Here is a 17277-nt window from a genome sequence, read left to right as displayed (position 1 = left end):
CTGTAGAAGTTAAATCTGTAACGGCCTTATTAAAATGTGCTAGATTTGAGCACATGAACCAATTGGAGATCGATCACCTCTGGGAATGAGGTTGGTTCGCTCGGTGCCCTTATTGACTGTCGGAATATTGATACCATGGCAGATGTTCCTCTGGTAGCTCTTAACTGTGAACAAGTAGATTCTCTCTTAAAAGTGTTGCGCTGGCCAATGTCTAGTTAAATTGCACAAGGACCAGCTAAAATTGTCACCCAAGTTGTCCAGCTGGCTAGTGCTGGCAAAGTCTGCCTCGATTGACGTCACAAAAAGGGTAGGCGGAGTCAGCCCCCCCAAACAACTTTATATATTTTTTAAACATATAAATCGTGACAAACAATTACTAAAAAAATTGTTTTATTGTTCGTAAGCATATACTCTTCTGTTTGAAAGAAACAAAATTCTATTTCCAGGTGACTTTAACAATTTGATGGGAAATGGTAGGATATGCCTTTAAATACCCCATATCTTTCTAATGTCTATCGAGCCTGTTTTGAAGGCACTTGTAGATTTTGCTCCAATCACATACTTTGGGAGTTAATTTTATTTGTTCCACTGATTTATTACTCTCTGCAAAAGTAATCAGATCTGCACTTCAGTGACTTGTCTAGTCTTGGTTTGAACAGCTTCAAACTGTGTCCTCTTGTATCTGTCTCAGCTAGTTGGAAGAAGCGGATGGCTTGTGTCCCTTCAAAACCTTTCAGAATGTTGAATGTCTCGATTAGATCTGCTCGTTCTCTTCTCTGCTCTAGGCTGTACAAGTTGGGCATACAAGCGGTCTTGGTATGTCAAGTGTTTGATTTTAGGCACAAGTTTGGTGGCTCTTCTTTGTACCTTTTCCAAAAAGCGGATGTCCTTTTTTTAAACCCGGGTTCCACACCTGGACGCACCCACTGCAGGTTTAGCTGTGGTGCACTGTGCCCTCTGCAAAGTTCCAATACAAACTAATATTTTTGTCATCGAAGCGCCCCTTACCAGAGGAAAATTGCTGTGCCCATTAAAGAACATAATAGGAGACTTTCCAACGCTAGGCGGCAGCAGACATACCGGGTAAACTTCCATTGTTTACGTAGTTCTGAACATGCGCATAATTCTGAGAACAATGGATTTACCCGGTAAGTCTGCTGCCCTCTATCGTCCCAGAAAGTCTCCCATTGAAGGCCAACTAGACCATCAGAATACAGGCTGGACTAATAGGTTTTTCTCTTTAAAATAATCAATAACTAGTATGCAAAGAAAAATTATTAATTTTTGGTTTTACCCATATGCACCGATGTGTGTAGCACTGTATACTCAGTACTTTCCCCGAGTCCTGTGAAAAAAATCACAGGCATTTTACTCGGGTGGGATTCGAACCCACGACCCTTGCAATTCTAGAGCAGTGTCTTACCAACTAGACCACCGAGATTGCCCGGCAGCTAGAGGCAGTTCGAATCCTATGTTTAGCAGCGGGTACTGCAAACGATTTAATAGATGTTAAATTTGCATCCGGATAAAGAATATTAATTTTTGGTTTTACCCATATATTAAAAAGACAAAAATTAATATTCTTTATCCCGATGCAAATTTAACATCTATTAAAAGAAAAATTACCAATAAATGTACTCCATTAACACAAAACCTTGGCAGAGTCATCTGAGTTTGAGTCCGTATCTCATAAGGTTGAAGTGGCTGGAACTACAGTAGAGTGAACTTAAAGGAGTGGTATATGATCTTGTAAATCACTCATAAAATTGATGGCAATGAAGACTTACTTGATTAGAAGTACAGCAGCATTTGATAGTATAAAGCAATTCAAGGATCATTTCTCTTTAAAGTAATGTGGTTACGGGAAAATACATCAGTTTTTATCCCCCAATGAGTTACTGTCAGTTACTCGTCTTAGTTTGATTAAGGATTCTTGTCACATACCTTGAAATGTGTTTATACCTTTGTTTCCCAACAGAGTACTTACCGAAGCCAGCCCAACGCTATGAAGACCCACCTTTATACCTGTGTTTGCGAGTGCGTCTGCCCATGGTGAAGACGTTTCCAGGGAGCCGGGGTAACGCTGGAAGCAAAGGTTCATCCAAGAAAGCTAACAAGCCACCAGAGTACTGGTTCGCAATCCCAAGAGAGAAGTAAGTACATTGCTGCCTCACACTGACATATCTCACGCCTTTTTGTTTTGAACATTTTCTAAATTTTTCAAATCATGTAAAACCTTAAGGCCAAGTCACACTGCAGCGTTAACGAAAACGATAACGACGCAAAGAGAATGCATTCTATTGGTTTAAATGTTCCACACAGAATACACCCAGGCTTATTCAGTCTGTCGAGGGCGTGCCGTTTTCTCGTTTTTGTTTTCGTTCTCGTTATCGGGGCCTGTATGACCGGGCCTTGAAGCTTACTGTAGGTTGGTATTGGAACAAAGCAATGTCACCAAGCCACTCTTCACATGCCGAACAATGGAAATGAACCATATTGATGATAGAGCTAGATGTCCATGCAATACAGTATTGGGCATCAAATTTCGGGTGGAAATCTACAATGCTGTTTGCTCAAAATGTTTACTTGACCAGGATAGTTGTCAGAAGGGGTGACTTTAAAAGAAAGAAACATATAACAGGCAATTGCCCGTATAAAAAAATGCCATCTTGTAATATACAGCATGGGAAACCTACATGCTGACATGTAGTACAGTTAGAATCAAGCTGCCAAGATGCCACCATGCTGTACTTTGCATGTCACTGTGCCAAGTTGTATATAGTTGATTTTGGATTGATCAGAGAAAAATTTACTAGAGCGGGATTTGAACCAACGACCTCCGGAATAATGTGCCGGCGCTCAACTAATTGAGCTATCTAGCTTTATGTTGGCATCTCCGTATGTGTCATTATCTTCAAGTCTGCGCTAATCCTCCAATCAGATTTGCAGAATGCAATGGTGATATAAACCTTTATCTTCAAGTATGCACTAATCCTCCAATCAGATTTGCAGAATGCAATGGTGATATAAACCTTTATCTTCAAGTATGCACTAATCCTCCAATCAGATTTGCAGAATGCAATGGTGATATTATACACATAATGAATGTTTATGAGTGCAATGGTGCGAATATGTTCATGAGTTGAAAGATGGAATGTTCTATTCAACGAGGCGGAGCCGAGTTGAATGGAACATTCCAGCTTTCAACGAATGAACATATTTGCACCATTGCACGAATGAAAAACATTCATTATTTGTTTTATATAACATCCAAGTAGATCTTTGTCATTTTGATTGAAAGATACAACTTTCAAAACAAACAATTTCAACTGTAGAAGCCGAATGCTAGTAATTTTACTATGCCTTCTTGCAGTAACACCTGCTGCGTTATCAAAGACACGCGCACGCAGTGATGTTTTTACTCAGCTTTTTCGTTCCATCCGAAAAGTACCATTGCACGCTGGCAGCGTGCCAGCGTGCAATGGTACTTTTCGGATGGAACGAAAAAGCACGGTGAGTGACTCAGCGTGCAATGGTACTTTTATTTGCTATCACGTGACGGACAATCCTCCAATCAAATGGCAAGGATCTGCTTGGGTGTTATATAAAAACCTTTATCTTCAAGTACGCACTAATCCTCCAATCAGATTTGCAGAATGCAATGGTGATATAAACCTATATTGCACGGCTCATATCACTACCTGCATCTTGTGTGTTCTATGTCACGCGCCAAGTTTGCTTGAAGATAATGTTATCACATGCGCGCTCGTGGAAGTACGGAAGATATAGCACTTCTGCGTCCCATATCCAACTCGGCATTCGGCCCTATATTTTTCCGTATTCCACTCGCGCTTGTGTGATAACTTATAATAATCTACGTTTGTGGGTTTATAGTTGTGTACCGCATTGCTTTAAATTCAGCGTGCCATCATGGTTGCCCTTGTGGCCGGGACTCATATTTTACCCCAGAATCATTTGCTCAGATCATGTGCATAGGGACTTAGCTCCCATTGGCATACCAATCAATCTTTCTGTGCTTGATCCCAGGTACACTTTGGAGGATTATAACAACCTGGAATTGTATTTGAAATGTGTGAAAATAGGGCACAGTTTTATTGGGCCTTTGTGTGGTTGACCTTGGAAACATGTGTCTATAACTATAAAATGAATAAAAACACTTGTTAAAAATGTACAGAATAAAGGCACTGGACGCTACTGGTAATTACTCAAAATAATTGTCGACATAGAAAACTTACTTGGTAACGAGCAATGACGAGCTGTTGATTTTATAAAACATTGTGAGAAACGGCTCCCTCTGAAGTAAGTTTTTGAGAAAGAGGTAATTTCTCACTCAAATATTAAAAGGCTTGTTGGTTCGAATCCCACTCCATTCAATTCTTTGTTCAACCCCAAAAAACATTAAAAATTTACCCAGTCAGTTTCCCTTGTTGTTTATATTGATAGATTAAAACAGTGCGCACTTTGTTTCCTTAAGCTGATTTAAACAGTAATTCATAAATACCTCAGACAGTTTCGCTATTCCTATTGGTGGAGAGCGCATCACGTGGGTGTGTATAAACCTTTGTTTACGACTGGTAAAAAGTGTTAATTCATGGGCGTGACACGCGACCTTGCACCTGTTCTTATAAGGCAGTTTCTTCATTTCTATTGGTCGAGAGCAACGGCTGAAACATTTGTGCCACATCACGCGATACGCACGACGCGCACGGCATTCCCATATATAAGGAGTTGTTTACCCAAGGGCGGCGGAGGGCTTTACCATAACATAGCTGGAGGGGTGTTGTGTTGAAAGAAAACATTTAACAATTATATAGTTTGCATTTATTTTACTTTTTGACCAAAAAGTGATGATGTTTTTGACCAAAAAGGTATTTATGAATGGGAATCAAAGTGTGTTTGAATCAGTTTTCAAATAGTGGTTTAAACCCGCCGAGGCCTGGTTCTTTAAAATTTACCTCGACTTCTTCTGGGTAAAATTATCAAGAACCAGGTCTCGTTGGGATTAAACCACTAGTTGAAAACCTCTTCACCACACATTGATTCCCTTATTTACACCAACCTACATGTATTTACACAAAATCGTTGCTTGGTTTGTTTTCCTCCCCAGGGCAGACAACCTTTATGCCTTCTTCCTTCAGTGGTCTCCAGATGTTTATGGCAAGGACGGCAGCTCCGATGATGTCGGCTTCGTAGCTGTGGATGAAGAGTTCGACTCTAGCCTGGAGGTCATCGAAGACTTTTTTGAAGAGCCAATCGGAAAGGACTGGGAGGTGAGGCTACTGGATTTTTTTTTGCTCTCATGAAAAGTTCATGGGCTCAAATCCTACCCGAGTGATTTGCTTTAGTGTTTTTTTTTTGCGCTGGTTCGTTTTACTCCTTTCAAATTAAACATTTAACCATTTAGAGACCATTAACTAAGGGAATAAAATGGTAGCGACGAGTTCTTTAACGGTCGTTTAAAGCCGGTAGGGTCGGCGGCCGTGTGATAAAGGCTTGGCGGCGAGGGCCTTTATGCACGGCAACGACCCTGCAAGGTTTTAAACTGACTTTTGAGAACGAGTCACTACTCTATTATTCCCATTCATAAATGCACCATTGGCGTCCTTCCATTACCGACCTTATTAATATTCATATTTTATAAACTAAAAGTTTTTCAGCCAAAAAGAGGAGGCCATTTTGAAGGCAGTCATTGATAAAAGACACTGGGACATTTGCTTGATGAAACTAATTAAGCTGTTATAAAGATATCCACGATTTAAATGTTGTTTAATGAGTCAAAACTTCCTTCTGTTACCGTGGAATTGCCCAACTGCCAATTCAGCTCACATCAAGCCTTTGGACAATTTACGAAACGCTAACCCTAAATAGAATAACAATATAACATAGAATACAATTTGTAAGGCCCTTTTCCATCAAGATCATAGCGCCCTTGAAAGTCATTAATATGGAAAAAGGTGGGTCTTTAGAGCTTCACGAACTGTTGATAGAGTCACAGATTCCCTAAAGCTGGAAGGGAGATTGTTAAAAATCATTGGCCCAGATACATTAATAATAATAATAAATAATAATAATAATGAATGTATCCATGGCCCATTAATAAATTCCTTTTTGACATTCCAGACAAAGGTTGAAAGTCCAATGTGGCTATTCACAGTTAACAATCCAATAATAGCTATACACATAATGGCAACACACTCTGAGTGTAAGCACTGCTATATTAAAGGCACGAGACACTATTGGTAATTACTCAAAACAGTTGTTAGCATAAAAACTTACTTGGTAACGAGTAATGGGGAGCTGTTAATAGTATAAAACATTGTGAGAAACGGCTCCCTCTAAAGTAAAGTAGTTTTTGAGAAAGAGGTAGTTTATTTCTCAAATAATAAGAGACTTTAGCTGAAGCCTTTGCATCTGAAAGCACACAAAGTAATGCAACAAGGGTGTTTTTTCTTTCATGATGCACGTGCAGATTTGATGTCCAATTGAGGTCAAATTTTCACAGGTTTATTATTTTGTGCGTATGTTGGGATACACCAAGGGAGAAGACTGGTCTTTGACAATTGCCAAAGGTGCCGGTGCCTTTAAAGCATGTTAGCAGCTGCATGTGAAAATGAAAGCTTTGTGTGTTTGCATTGGTAGCTGTAAGTTACTGTAGGAGGTGTATTTCTGGACTGGGTGTTTTTCCACTTCCAGACATTAGCCTGATGTGGGGAAGTCCCATGAGCTGAATGGTAACTGACCAATCACAGCTTACTAAACTAGGATTGGGTTGCACAGTCTCGTATAGATATTCTTAGAATCCATATGGATGCAATAATTCAGTTTGCTCATTATTCTGCATGGCGGGTTTGGAAACAACTGAAAGTTTGTCAATGCCATTTTGGAGGTTAACTCGGTGGATGCCATTTTGGAGGTAAATCGGTGGACAGTTTGGTCAAACAAGATCACCATGGGATGTGTTCCATCTAGGAAGAGTAGGCAGCGACTGAGAAAAGAGGAACAGGCAATTCATACTATTTCAGCTGAGATGTTCAGGAAGGTTTGGAGGCACCCGTATGGGTACACAAGAATGGTATGATATAGCAATCAGGCTTGGCCAAATGGGTACAATAGGTGTGGGAGAAGGTTGTTAGTCAATGGTACCCTAATGGGTACAATGGGTAAAAGAGAAGGTTAAAGTCTGGTAATCAGCAGGGCTTGAATTTCACGCTGGACCGCAGGCCCTAGGCCAGTGATTTTAGCTTCGGTCCGGTAAACTTTATGCCGAACAAGTCCGGCGGTCTTGTGGTTTTTTTTATGCATACTAATATAGTTACTATTACAAATAATTATATGAAATATATTATCTTTCATTAAAAAATGTATTTCAATCTCATTTAGAATAAAAGGTTTTGTTTTCCTTGTCGTCAAATCAGTGTTCTGAGCACGCCTGCGGAACGTCAATCCGTCCTTTTTTCACGTGCGTCAGGCTGCATACAAGTTTTCCATTCAGTTTACTCATGCCCACACCTTGTACATCTAGTCTCAAACCATTTATGTTTATGCACCCGGGGAGTAATCGAGCGGGGACGAGGGATTGATGTGTTGGCACACCTTAGTACAGCGATGTTTGTTTACCACTGACCATGTGTAAAGTCTGATACCTTACAAAGGAGTGATGAATTTGCATTAAGAAGGTCTGGTTGCAATACCACACATCCCTGTGTTGCATGGATTAAAAGTAAGGTCTTGTTGCCAAACGTCTTGCTAAAGTATGGCTACCAACATTGATGAGCTTCTGACCAAAGATCGTATAGCGCCGCTACGCGGCGCTATACGATCTTTACTTCTGACTACTGCTGTTACCGCTGTTACAATTACCAAAGGTGCTGGTGCCTTTAAGGCATGTTGGCAGCTACATGTGAAAATGAAAGCTTTGTGTGTTTGCATTGGTAGCTGTAAGTAACTGTAGGAGGTGTATTTCTGGACTGGGGTTTTTCCACCTCCAGACATTAGCCTGATGTGGGGAAGTCCCATGAGCTGAATGGTAACTGACCAATCACAGCTTACTAAACTAGGATTGGGTTGCACAGTCTCGTATAGATATTCTTAGAATCCATATGGATGCAATAATTCAGTTTGCTCATTATTCTGCATGGCGGGTTTGGAAACAACTGAAAGTTTGTCAATGCCATTTTGGAGGTTAACTCGGTGGATGCCATTTTGGAGGTAAATCGGTGGACAGTTTGGTCAAACAAGATCACCATGGGATGTGTTCCATCTAGGAAGAGCAGGCAGCGACTGAGAAAAGAGGAACAGGCAATTCATACTATTTCAGCTGAGATGTTCAGGAAGGTTTGGAGGCACCCTTATGGGTACACAAGAATGGTATGATATAGCAATCAGGTGTGGCCAAATGGGTACAATAGGTGTGGGAGAAGGTTGTTAGTCAATGGTACCCTAATGGGTACAATGGGTAAAAGAGAAGGTTAAAGTCTGGTAATCAATGGTACCCTAATTGGTACAATGGGTAAAATGGAAGGTTAAAGTCTGGTAATCAATGGTACCCTAATTGGTACAATGGGTAAAATGGAAGGTTAAAGTCTGGTAATCAATGGTACCCTAATTGGTACAATGGGTAAAATGGAAGGTTAAAGTCTGGTAATCAATGGTACCCTAATTGGTACAATGGGTAAAATGGAAGGTTAAAGTCTGGTAATCAATGGTACCCTAATTGGTACAATGGGTAAAATGGAAGGTTAAAGTCTGGTAATCAATGGTACCCTAATTGGTACAATGGGTAAAATGGAAGGTTAAAGTCTGGTAATCAATGGTACCCTAATTGGTACAATGGGTAAAATGGAAGGTTAAAGTCTGGTAATCAATGGTACCCTAATTGGTACAATGGGTAAAATGGAAGGTTAAAGTCTGGTAATCAATGGTACCCTAATTGGTACAATGGGTAAAATGGAAGGTTAAAGTCTGGTAATCAATGGTACCCTAATTGGTACAATGGGTAAAATGGAAGGTTAAAGTCTGGTAATCAATTGTACCCTAATTGGTACAATGGGTAAAATGGAAGGTTAAAGTCTGGTAATCAATGGTACCCTAATTGGTACAATGGGTAAAATGGAAGGTTAAAGTCTGGTAATCAATGGTACCCTAATTGGTACAATGGGTAAAATGGAAGGTTAAAGTCTGGTAATCAATGGTACCCTAATTGGTACAATGGGTAAAATGGAAGGTTAAAGTCTGGTAATCAATGGTACCCTAATTGGTACCATAGGTAAAAGAGAAGGTTAAAGTCTGGTAATCAGCAGGGCTTGAATTTCACGCTGGACCGCAGGCCCGAGGCCAGTGATTTTAGCTTCGGTCCAGTAAACTTTATGCCGAACAAGTCCGGCGGTCTTGTGGTTTTTTTTATGCATACTAATATAGTTACTATTACAAATAATTATATGAAATATATTATCTTTCATTAAAAAATGTATTTCAATCTCATTTACAATAAAAGGTTTTGTTTTACTTGTTGTCAAATCAGTGTCCTGAGCACGCCTGCGGAACGTCAATCCGTCCTTTTTTCACGTGCGTCAGGCTGCATACAAGTTTTCCATTCAGTTTACTCATGCCCACACCTTGTACATCTAGTCTCAAACCATTTATGTTTATGCACCCGGGGAGTGAGCGAGCGGGGACGAGGGAGTGATGTGTTGGTACCCGGCGCGGCGACACACCTTAGTACAGCGATGTTTGTTTACCACTGACCATGTGTAAAGTCTGATACCTTACAAAGGAGTGTTGAATTTGCATTAAGAAGGTCTGGTTGCAATACCACACATCCCTGTGTTGCATGGATTAAAAGTAAGGTCTTGTTGCCAAACGTCCTGCTAAGTATGGCTACCAACAGTGATGAGCTTCTGACCAAAGATCGTATAGCGCCGCGTAGCGGCGCTATACGATCTTTGCTTCTGACTACTGCTGTCAAATTTTTGGTCAATCTTTTTATGACGATTTTTTTATGAATGCTGCACGTTGCAGTGTTTTGTTGTTGATTTGCCTGTCAAATCAGAATTTTTTTTGGAGGCGGCGAGAATGACAGGAAGTTGGTATATGGAACTTTATTGATTGGGTTCCACAGCAAAAAAAAAAAAGCCTCCTAAGGGATGAAAAAGGCCCGCTGTTCTATCGTGTTAACATTTTTTTTTTCTCCTAATATTTGGTCTTGTAAAAATTCTGAGCAACAAGCCCTGCGGTCTTGTGGTTTTTTTCCCCAAATTCGAGCCCTGATCAGTGGTACCCTATTGGGTACAATGGGTAAAAGAGAAGGTTAAAGCCTGGTAATCAATGGTACCCATATCGCCAGTCACCATGGATTTGCATTGTGCCATCATTTATTTTTGTGCCGTTATTACCGGGACGTAAGCATTCCTTTTCAAATGCATACGGTTAGCATCGCTATGAAATGGAAATCGCACAGAAAGCACAAAATCTGCCGCTAAGCAGCTCTATGAAATTGGGACCTGTTTGCGCCTCCTCCCTAACATCGTGATTTTGTTGATTTGTCTTAGATCATCACAAAGGAAGAGGCCAATCGGCGGCGGATGACCATCTTAGAATGCGAGATGAACCTCCCGTTACCAGAACTAGAAGGAGCTACGAGTATCCTGCTGGAACCGGAACATGTCAGAAAGGTAAGATGCTCGCTCTCTATTATAATAATAATTTTGGGGAGTTATCATCCTTACTCGCAGCTATTAGCTGAGTTGCGAAGGACGCGGCTGCAACGTGTTCGAGAAGCAGGCATGCATAGGCACCGCCACATCAACCCATTATGACCATGGAGCACAGCCAAGATCGAAAGTGTTTGATTTTTCCCGAGGGAGGAAAACCGGATAGTCTGGAAAACCCTCGTGGCATAGCAGAGAACCAACCCACAACTCAACTCACATACATGTATGCCCCTGGCCGGGAATCAAACCGGGGTCACCTTGGTGAGAGGCGAGCGCTTTACGCACAAGCCAACTGTCCATCTTAGGCCTGGAGTTTCACCTTTGAAAGGGCAAGGCCACTTTCAAAATCTTGAAGTCAATAGGAATTTTTTTTAAGGGCACCAAGGCTAATAATAATAACAATTTCTTATATAGCGCATTTCACAATAACCATATCAATGCTCTTTACATTAGTGCCCTGGTCATGGGGCCAATAACATCCCTCTAATGTTTCTCAGCTCCCTTGGGAGTATACAGCCCTGAGCTGCCTGTAAGTCGCTTGTGGCTTTTTCATACACAATATCAACCTCTACCCTCACAGGTACCCATTTATACCCCAGGGTGAAGAGAAGCAATAGGAGACTTTCCAACGCTAGGTGGCAGCAGACATACCGGGTAAATTTCCATTGTTTACGTAGTTCTGAACATGCGCATAATTCTGAGAACAATGGATTTACCCGGTAAGTCTGCTGCCCTCTATCGTCCCAGAAAGTCTCCCATTATAGTAAAGTATCTTGCTCAAGGACACAAGTGTCACGACCGGGATTCGAACCCACACTCCTGTGAATCAGCACTAGAACTTGAATTCGATGCTCTTAACCACTCGGCCATGACACTCTACACTCTATAAGACCAGGGGCACCAAAGGGCATTGCCTCCATTTCATGCATGTAATTCCAGGCCTGCAACTACCACATTGTTCAATACAGGACGCCAGGCGGCATGTCTTTTTTTTTTAGGGGGGGGGGTGTATTTAGATACGCAAGTTTGTCCCAAACAAGGCTGCTACTCTTGGTAAGGGGCTTCAAGAAGAAAATTATTTTAGAGCAAAATAACTTAGGGGAGCTGTAGGTAGGATTGATATTCCTCTTAAAGGGTATATGTACTTTTTTCTAACACAAAACACAATGTTCACAGATTTACATTAAACCTACACAGTTTGAAGATTATGATAGTAGAAAATTTCCTTGAAATTTTACTAACTGAGGTGCTGTAGTTTTTGAGAAATGAGTAAAACAATTAATTTTCGTCTCAGTTTAAGCATGTAAAAACGTATTAACCAGTTATGCTATGGTTTTGGTATAATATCATAACTGGTTAATGGGATTTTACATGCTAAAATGTTTTTCGACTTTTGAGACGAAATTATTTTGTGACTTGTTATACTCATTTCTCAAAAACTACACAGCCTCAGTCAGTAATACTTGAAGGGAAGCTTTCCACTATCATTATCTTCAAACCCTGTAAGTTAAATGTAAATCTGTGGACATTTTGAAAAAGTATCTGAACCGTCTGATTGTAGGTTGGATGGAAATATGCACCAGGCAAGGAGTTCCAAAGAGATGTCTTTTACGACATGACCATGGCCCTGCAAGACAATGTTTTAAAAGGCCGATTAAGACAGAGTCACTACTCTTTGATTCCCATTCATGGATGCCCTCTTGTAAGAAAGCAAAATAAAGTTGGAAAAACTGAAGGAAAAAGATAACCTTCTGAAAGTTTCCCATTTATGTCACGCTATTGGGCTCCGTTTTGTGATGGGTCAAAATTGCATTGACGCTCAACAACACGTGCATACACGCGCGTGCTAATAGTCTTTACATTGAGAACTGGTATGTATTGATTGCGATATGCGAAAATTTATGCCACAAGTAAGCTGGTATGCCCTGCCGTTTAAACATTTCTTACTGTGTTTAATTAGCACAATTAAACACGGCCACATAATAATAGTATGAAAGCCTTATAGAGAGCATCTACTAAACAAGGTACTCAAGGAGTCGAGGCGCTGAGTATATATACAAACTTTCAGAAAGATGGGTTATTGCAGTGATGAATTCTGAGACCCAATTATTTGGCACCTTATAAGGGTTTACAAGGTGCTACATCGCATATATCAGCCACAGCCAGGAACTCTGGGGCGTACCCCTTCTCTTTTTGATAATTGCGTCCCATCTGAAGGACGAAGCAATGGTTTAGTGTCTTGCTTAAGGACACAAGTGTCACGGCTGGGGATTCAAACCCACACTCTACTGATCAAAAACACCAGAGTTTGAATTTGGTGCTCATAACCGCTCAGCCACCACACTTACATATGATGCCCTCTTGCCCAATCAGAATGGATAAACTGTCGCGTGTATTTATGAATATGAACATTGTATAAAGTTAGTGTATTTGTCTTTCTTTACTGTAGCTCACCAAACAGCTTCCTGCTAGAACTGAAGGGTATAGCTGGAAGAATATCTACAATACAGCTGAGCATGGCTACAGCTTACGCAATCTATATCGCAGTATGACGGGCATAGATAGCCCTGTATTACTGGTTATCAGGGACTCCTCAGGAATGGTAAGTCATCTAATAAGAGATCTTTCCCATGAAATATTCTAATAACATTCACACATTATAAGAGATGTTAAATTTGCAGCAGGGATAAAGAATATTAATTTTGGTTTTTAACCCATACACCGATGTGTGTAAGCACTGTATACTCTCCTGAGTCCTGTGAAAAAATATCACAGGCATGTTACTCGGTTGGGATTCGAACCCAAGACCCTTGCAATTCTAGAGCAGTGTCTTACCAACTAGACTACCAAAGTTTCCCGGTAGCTAGAGGCAGTTCGAATCCCTATGTTTTGGCAGGGGGTAGCGCAATGATATAAGAGATGTTAAATTTGCATACAGATAAATAATTTTAGTTTAACCTATACACCGATGTGTGTTAGCACTGTATAACAAGTACTTTCCCGAGTCCTGTGAAAAAAATATCACCTGGCATTCACACATAGACCCTATTGGTTGGCAAACGCTTTAGAGATGTGCACTCAGCTGATGCACAATCGCGTCTGCATCACACCACCATTTTTTGGCTGTACATAAAAAAAAACATTTCCTAATTCTGACATCATTGAGCATAAGTTCTAGCAACAGAGGGCGCCATTTAGTTGTGACAGTGGAGATTTTCTTATTGGATAGGGTGGTTAATTTTGTCGGTGTTTGAAATAATGTACATGTACATCATTTGTATACAGTATACATACAAGCTTTTCTCGCCGACTTCATGCATTGCTATCTGTGAACTTATTAAACTGGTGTTCCTATTTCTGAGAGGTTGGCAGGTATGCTTGGAAGGAACATTGCAGAATTGGTTTTGCTAACAGTTGCTGGCAGTGTAAGCACTCTATATAATCCACCATATACATAAACTGACAAACCTGTTGAAGTTTGAGATAGACCGGCCATCTGGGTCACAATAAAAAATAGTGAAAAACCGATTACCCAGTTCGCATGACATCGATGGAAGGTTTTTTTTTTATTAAAACGCTCACTAAGGGATAAACTCCAAACGCAAAAATTAGAGATATAATACAAGTTTGCTATTTCCTTCAAGGTTATTCTTAGCTTACTGTATGACACCATGAGCAATGATCATTAGAATATGGCGCCGTATAAATTTTAACGATTGATTGACTGATTGATTGATTAATTTCTTTTTGATGCAGATCTTTGGTGCACTGACTCCGTGCCCAGTTAGGGTCAGTGAGCATTACTATGGCACGGGCGAAACGTTTCTTTACAACTTTGTGGACTGGGAGCTGAACGTGTTTCGGTGGACGGGTGAAAACAATTTCTTCATCAAGGGCAACTACAATAGCCTGACACTTGGGGGCGGAGAGTAAGTTTTCACTGACATGATTCTTTTAAGTGTTTAAAAAAAGCAAACTGCTAGTCCTAAGAGATAAGACTAGTATTTTCTCTTTGTGAAATTCACCCCTGGTCTTTGCCTTGGTGCCGTTGAAATGGTTCAGTAGAAATTTACAATTTCCTCATAGGGTGCCGGCCCTTTACCTAGGAGAAAATGCCTTGTTGCCCTTGCTCTTTTAAAAATGAAGCATACAGGCCTGTCACTGTGATTATTATGTGTTTATTTTTTCCCGCAGTGGTGCATTCGGTCTATGGCTAGACGGTGATCTGTATCGAGGTCGAAGTAGAAGTTGTAAAACCTTCTCCAATCCGTGTATAGCTCACGATGAGGACTTTATCATTGCTGATGTTGAAGCGTGGGGCTTCGGACTCGGTTAAACCCCGACTTCAGGTATACCCTGATTTTTTGTACAACTTTGGATTGCCATTTCTCGGGCATGCCGTACTGTGGAATGATTGAGACTGATGTCTCACAAAAGCACTGAATGGAATGCTCGATCAAGATTGCAAGTGAAATGCACTTTTTGGCTGAGGTTCAAATCCAGCCACAGGTTTTAAGAAGACAACCCATTTGCCTGTGAGATGATTGACACTGATGTCTTACACAAGTTGGAAGATGACATTTTTGGTAATCACAAAAACACTGAATAGAATGCTCAATTGAAATTGCAAGTGAACATGCTCAGAAGTGCATTTGGCTGAGGTTCGAATCCAGCTGCAGGTTTACAGGAGAACAATACTGCCCATGGAAAGATTGGAAGTGATTGGAACACAATATTTGTGAAACGCACAATTGAGATTGCAAATGAAGTACACCAAGCTGAACATGAAACAAGATTACCGGCTGGACAGTGGTTCACATCCACGCAGGATTGAGATGATTTGTCAGGTGTGGGCTACAATTATTGTTTTTCCAGAGGCCGTTGCTACCTACTCCTAGGGCTGAAACAGGGTTACCCCTTTCACAGTCCATACGGATGTAGGCTTGGGTATCATCAGTCCGAAGCCTGGCCGGAAGAGCAGAAAGCACTACCTCCCCACTTTTACCTAGCAAGTGTTATGACCGAGATTCGAACCCACACTCTGCTGATCAAACACCAGAGCTTGAATCGGCCATGACACGCCACGAAAAAATTACTCCTTTTTTTTGTTATGAAGTTCAAACCAATCTCTAACAGATGTTTGGGATTCCTTTGAATGGTCACCTGAGGCAAGCAAAGGTGGAAAACAACTTTAAGTACTGAATTCTCAGTCTGAGTCCAGCACATGTAATTTAATAAGAATATGGTTGCAGTTGACTTTATTGTTGTGTTATGAAAATTCGATTCCAGCTCTGGTAATTGAATATCTCGTGGAGTAAGAATTGAAGCATTCGTCTTGTGCTGCTCACCAATTTGCATTTAACAATGTGGTCTGTTTCTACAGTTCGAATCCAACTTAGTTACTTATTGAACATGTGGAGGAAGGATTTGAGGCATCCATCTCATATTGTCTACCAATTTGGAATTAACAATGTGGTGTCTACAATTCGAATCCAACCTAGTTACTTATTGACATCGTGGAGGAATGATTTGAGGCATCCGTCTCGTTCACCAATTTGCATTTAACAATGTGGTGTCTACAGTTCGAATCCAACCTAGTTACTTATTGACACCCTGGAGGAAGGATTTGAGGCATCTGTCTCATTTACCAGTTTGCATTTAACAATGTGGTGTCTACAGTTCGAATTCAACCTAGTTACTTATTGACAGCGCAAGGATGTGTCTGGCGTTGCTACTCTATATCGTAAGGTAGCATTATTATTGTAGCCCAATGTGAATGAAACAAATAAAAACTTGCCAAAAAATATTTAACCGAAGCCTCCTAAAGTGTGGACTTCACTGTATATTGGATTTAATCGCTCCCTTTTTGTTGGAGTATAGTCGACAAGTTTACATCAGGACATCTGTTTGGGTGAGACAATTGAGAGATTGGTGTTTTTATCATTCTCCACCCTCTATTGTGAATGGGACAAACACTGACACAACACGATGGAATGGAGACAAGATTCAACCATTCAAATTTGTAGGGGTGATATGCATGGATGCAGCTCGGAGATACTCGAAGGAAATTAATGTTTTGAGAGCCCAGACATTTCCTGATCAGCACGTCCACAAATTCAACACTAGCAGATGTGCCAAACATGTACATACTATTCAAACGACTGATTGTACTGTAATTACCCTTTCGAATAGTGGTTGAGATTTTCAAACACATACATTTTAATTGTTTAGTTTGGTTTTGAGCTGCATGCAAACTTTTGTTATGATTGCTTCATACATTGGTGAAAGCACTACATAGAAATCTTAATGCAAAAAATGTTCTGGAACAGTCTGGGCGCAGACAATGTCGCTGGCATACATTTAATATGTGTGACCGGAAAACAAGGCAAAACTTTGATATAGCCCAGCACAACGAAATTATGCTACCTGATAGCGCCCTCTTTTGACCTGAAGCTTCTTCAGTCCATGCGTATTAACTATATGGGGGGACATGCAAACAATACTGCCTGACAATATTTCTGCTGAGCACAAAGAGTGGGGCACCAGT

General features: G+C 40.6%; 1 protein-coding gene across 1 annotated transcript in view; it reads left to right on the top strand.

Moving 5' to 3' along the window:
• The window catches only part of LOC117300734 (oxidation resistance protein 1-like), a 90459-nt gene extending 74809 nt beyond the window's left edge, over positions 1-15650 (top strand). Inside the window, exons 9-14 of the mRNA XM_033784516.1 lie at positions 1979-2153; positions 5129-5291; positions 10569-10691; positions 13180-13332; positions 14487-14659; positions 14925-15650. Of these exons, the coding sequence (XP_033640407.1) occupies positions 1979-2153; positions 5129-5291; positions 10569-10691; positions 13180-13332; positions 14487-14659; positions 14925-15066 (929 nt within the window). The 3' untranslated portion in view covers positions 15067-15650. The remainder of the gene's footprint in view (positions 1-1978; positions 2154-5128; positions 5292-10568; positions 10692-13179; positions 13333-14486; positions 14660-14924) is intronic.
• Positions 15651-17277: the final 1627 nt, after the last annotated feature.

This window comes from Asterias rubens, chromosome 16, assembly GCF_902459465.1.
Source record: "Asterias rubens chromosome 16, eAstRub1.3, whole genome shotgun sequence".
Lineage (NCBI taxonomy): Eukaryota > Metazoa > Echinodermata > Asteroidea > Forcipulatida > Asteriidae > Asterias > Asterias rubens.
The sequence above is the reverse complement of the archived record's forward strand: the minus strand, read 5'-3'. Positions and strand labels throughout refer to the sequence as shown.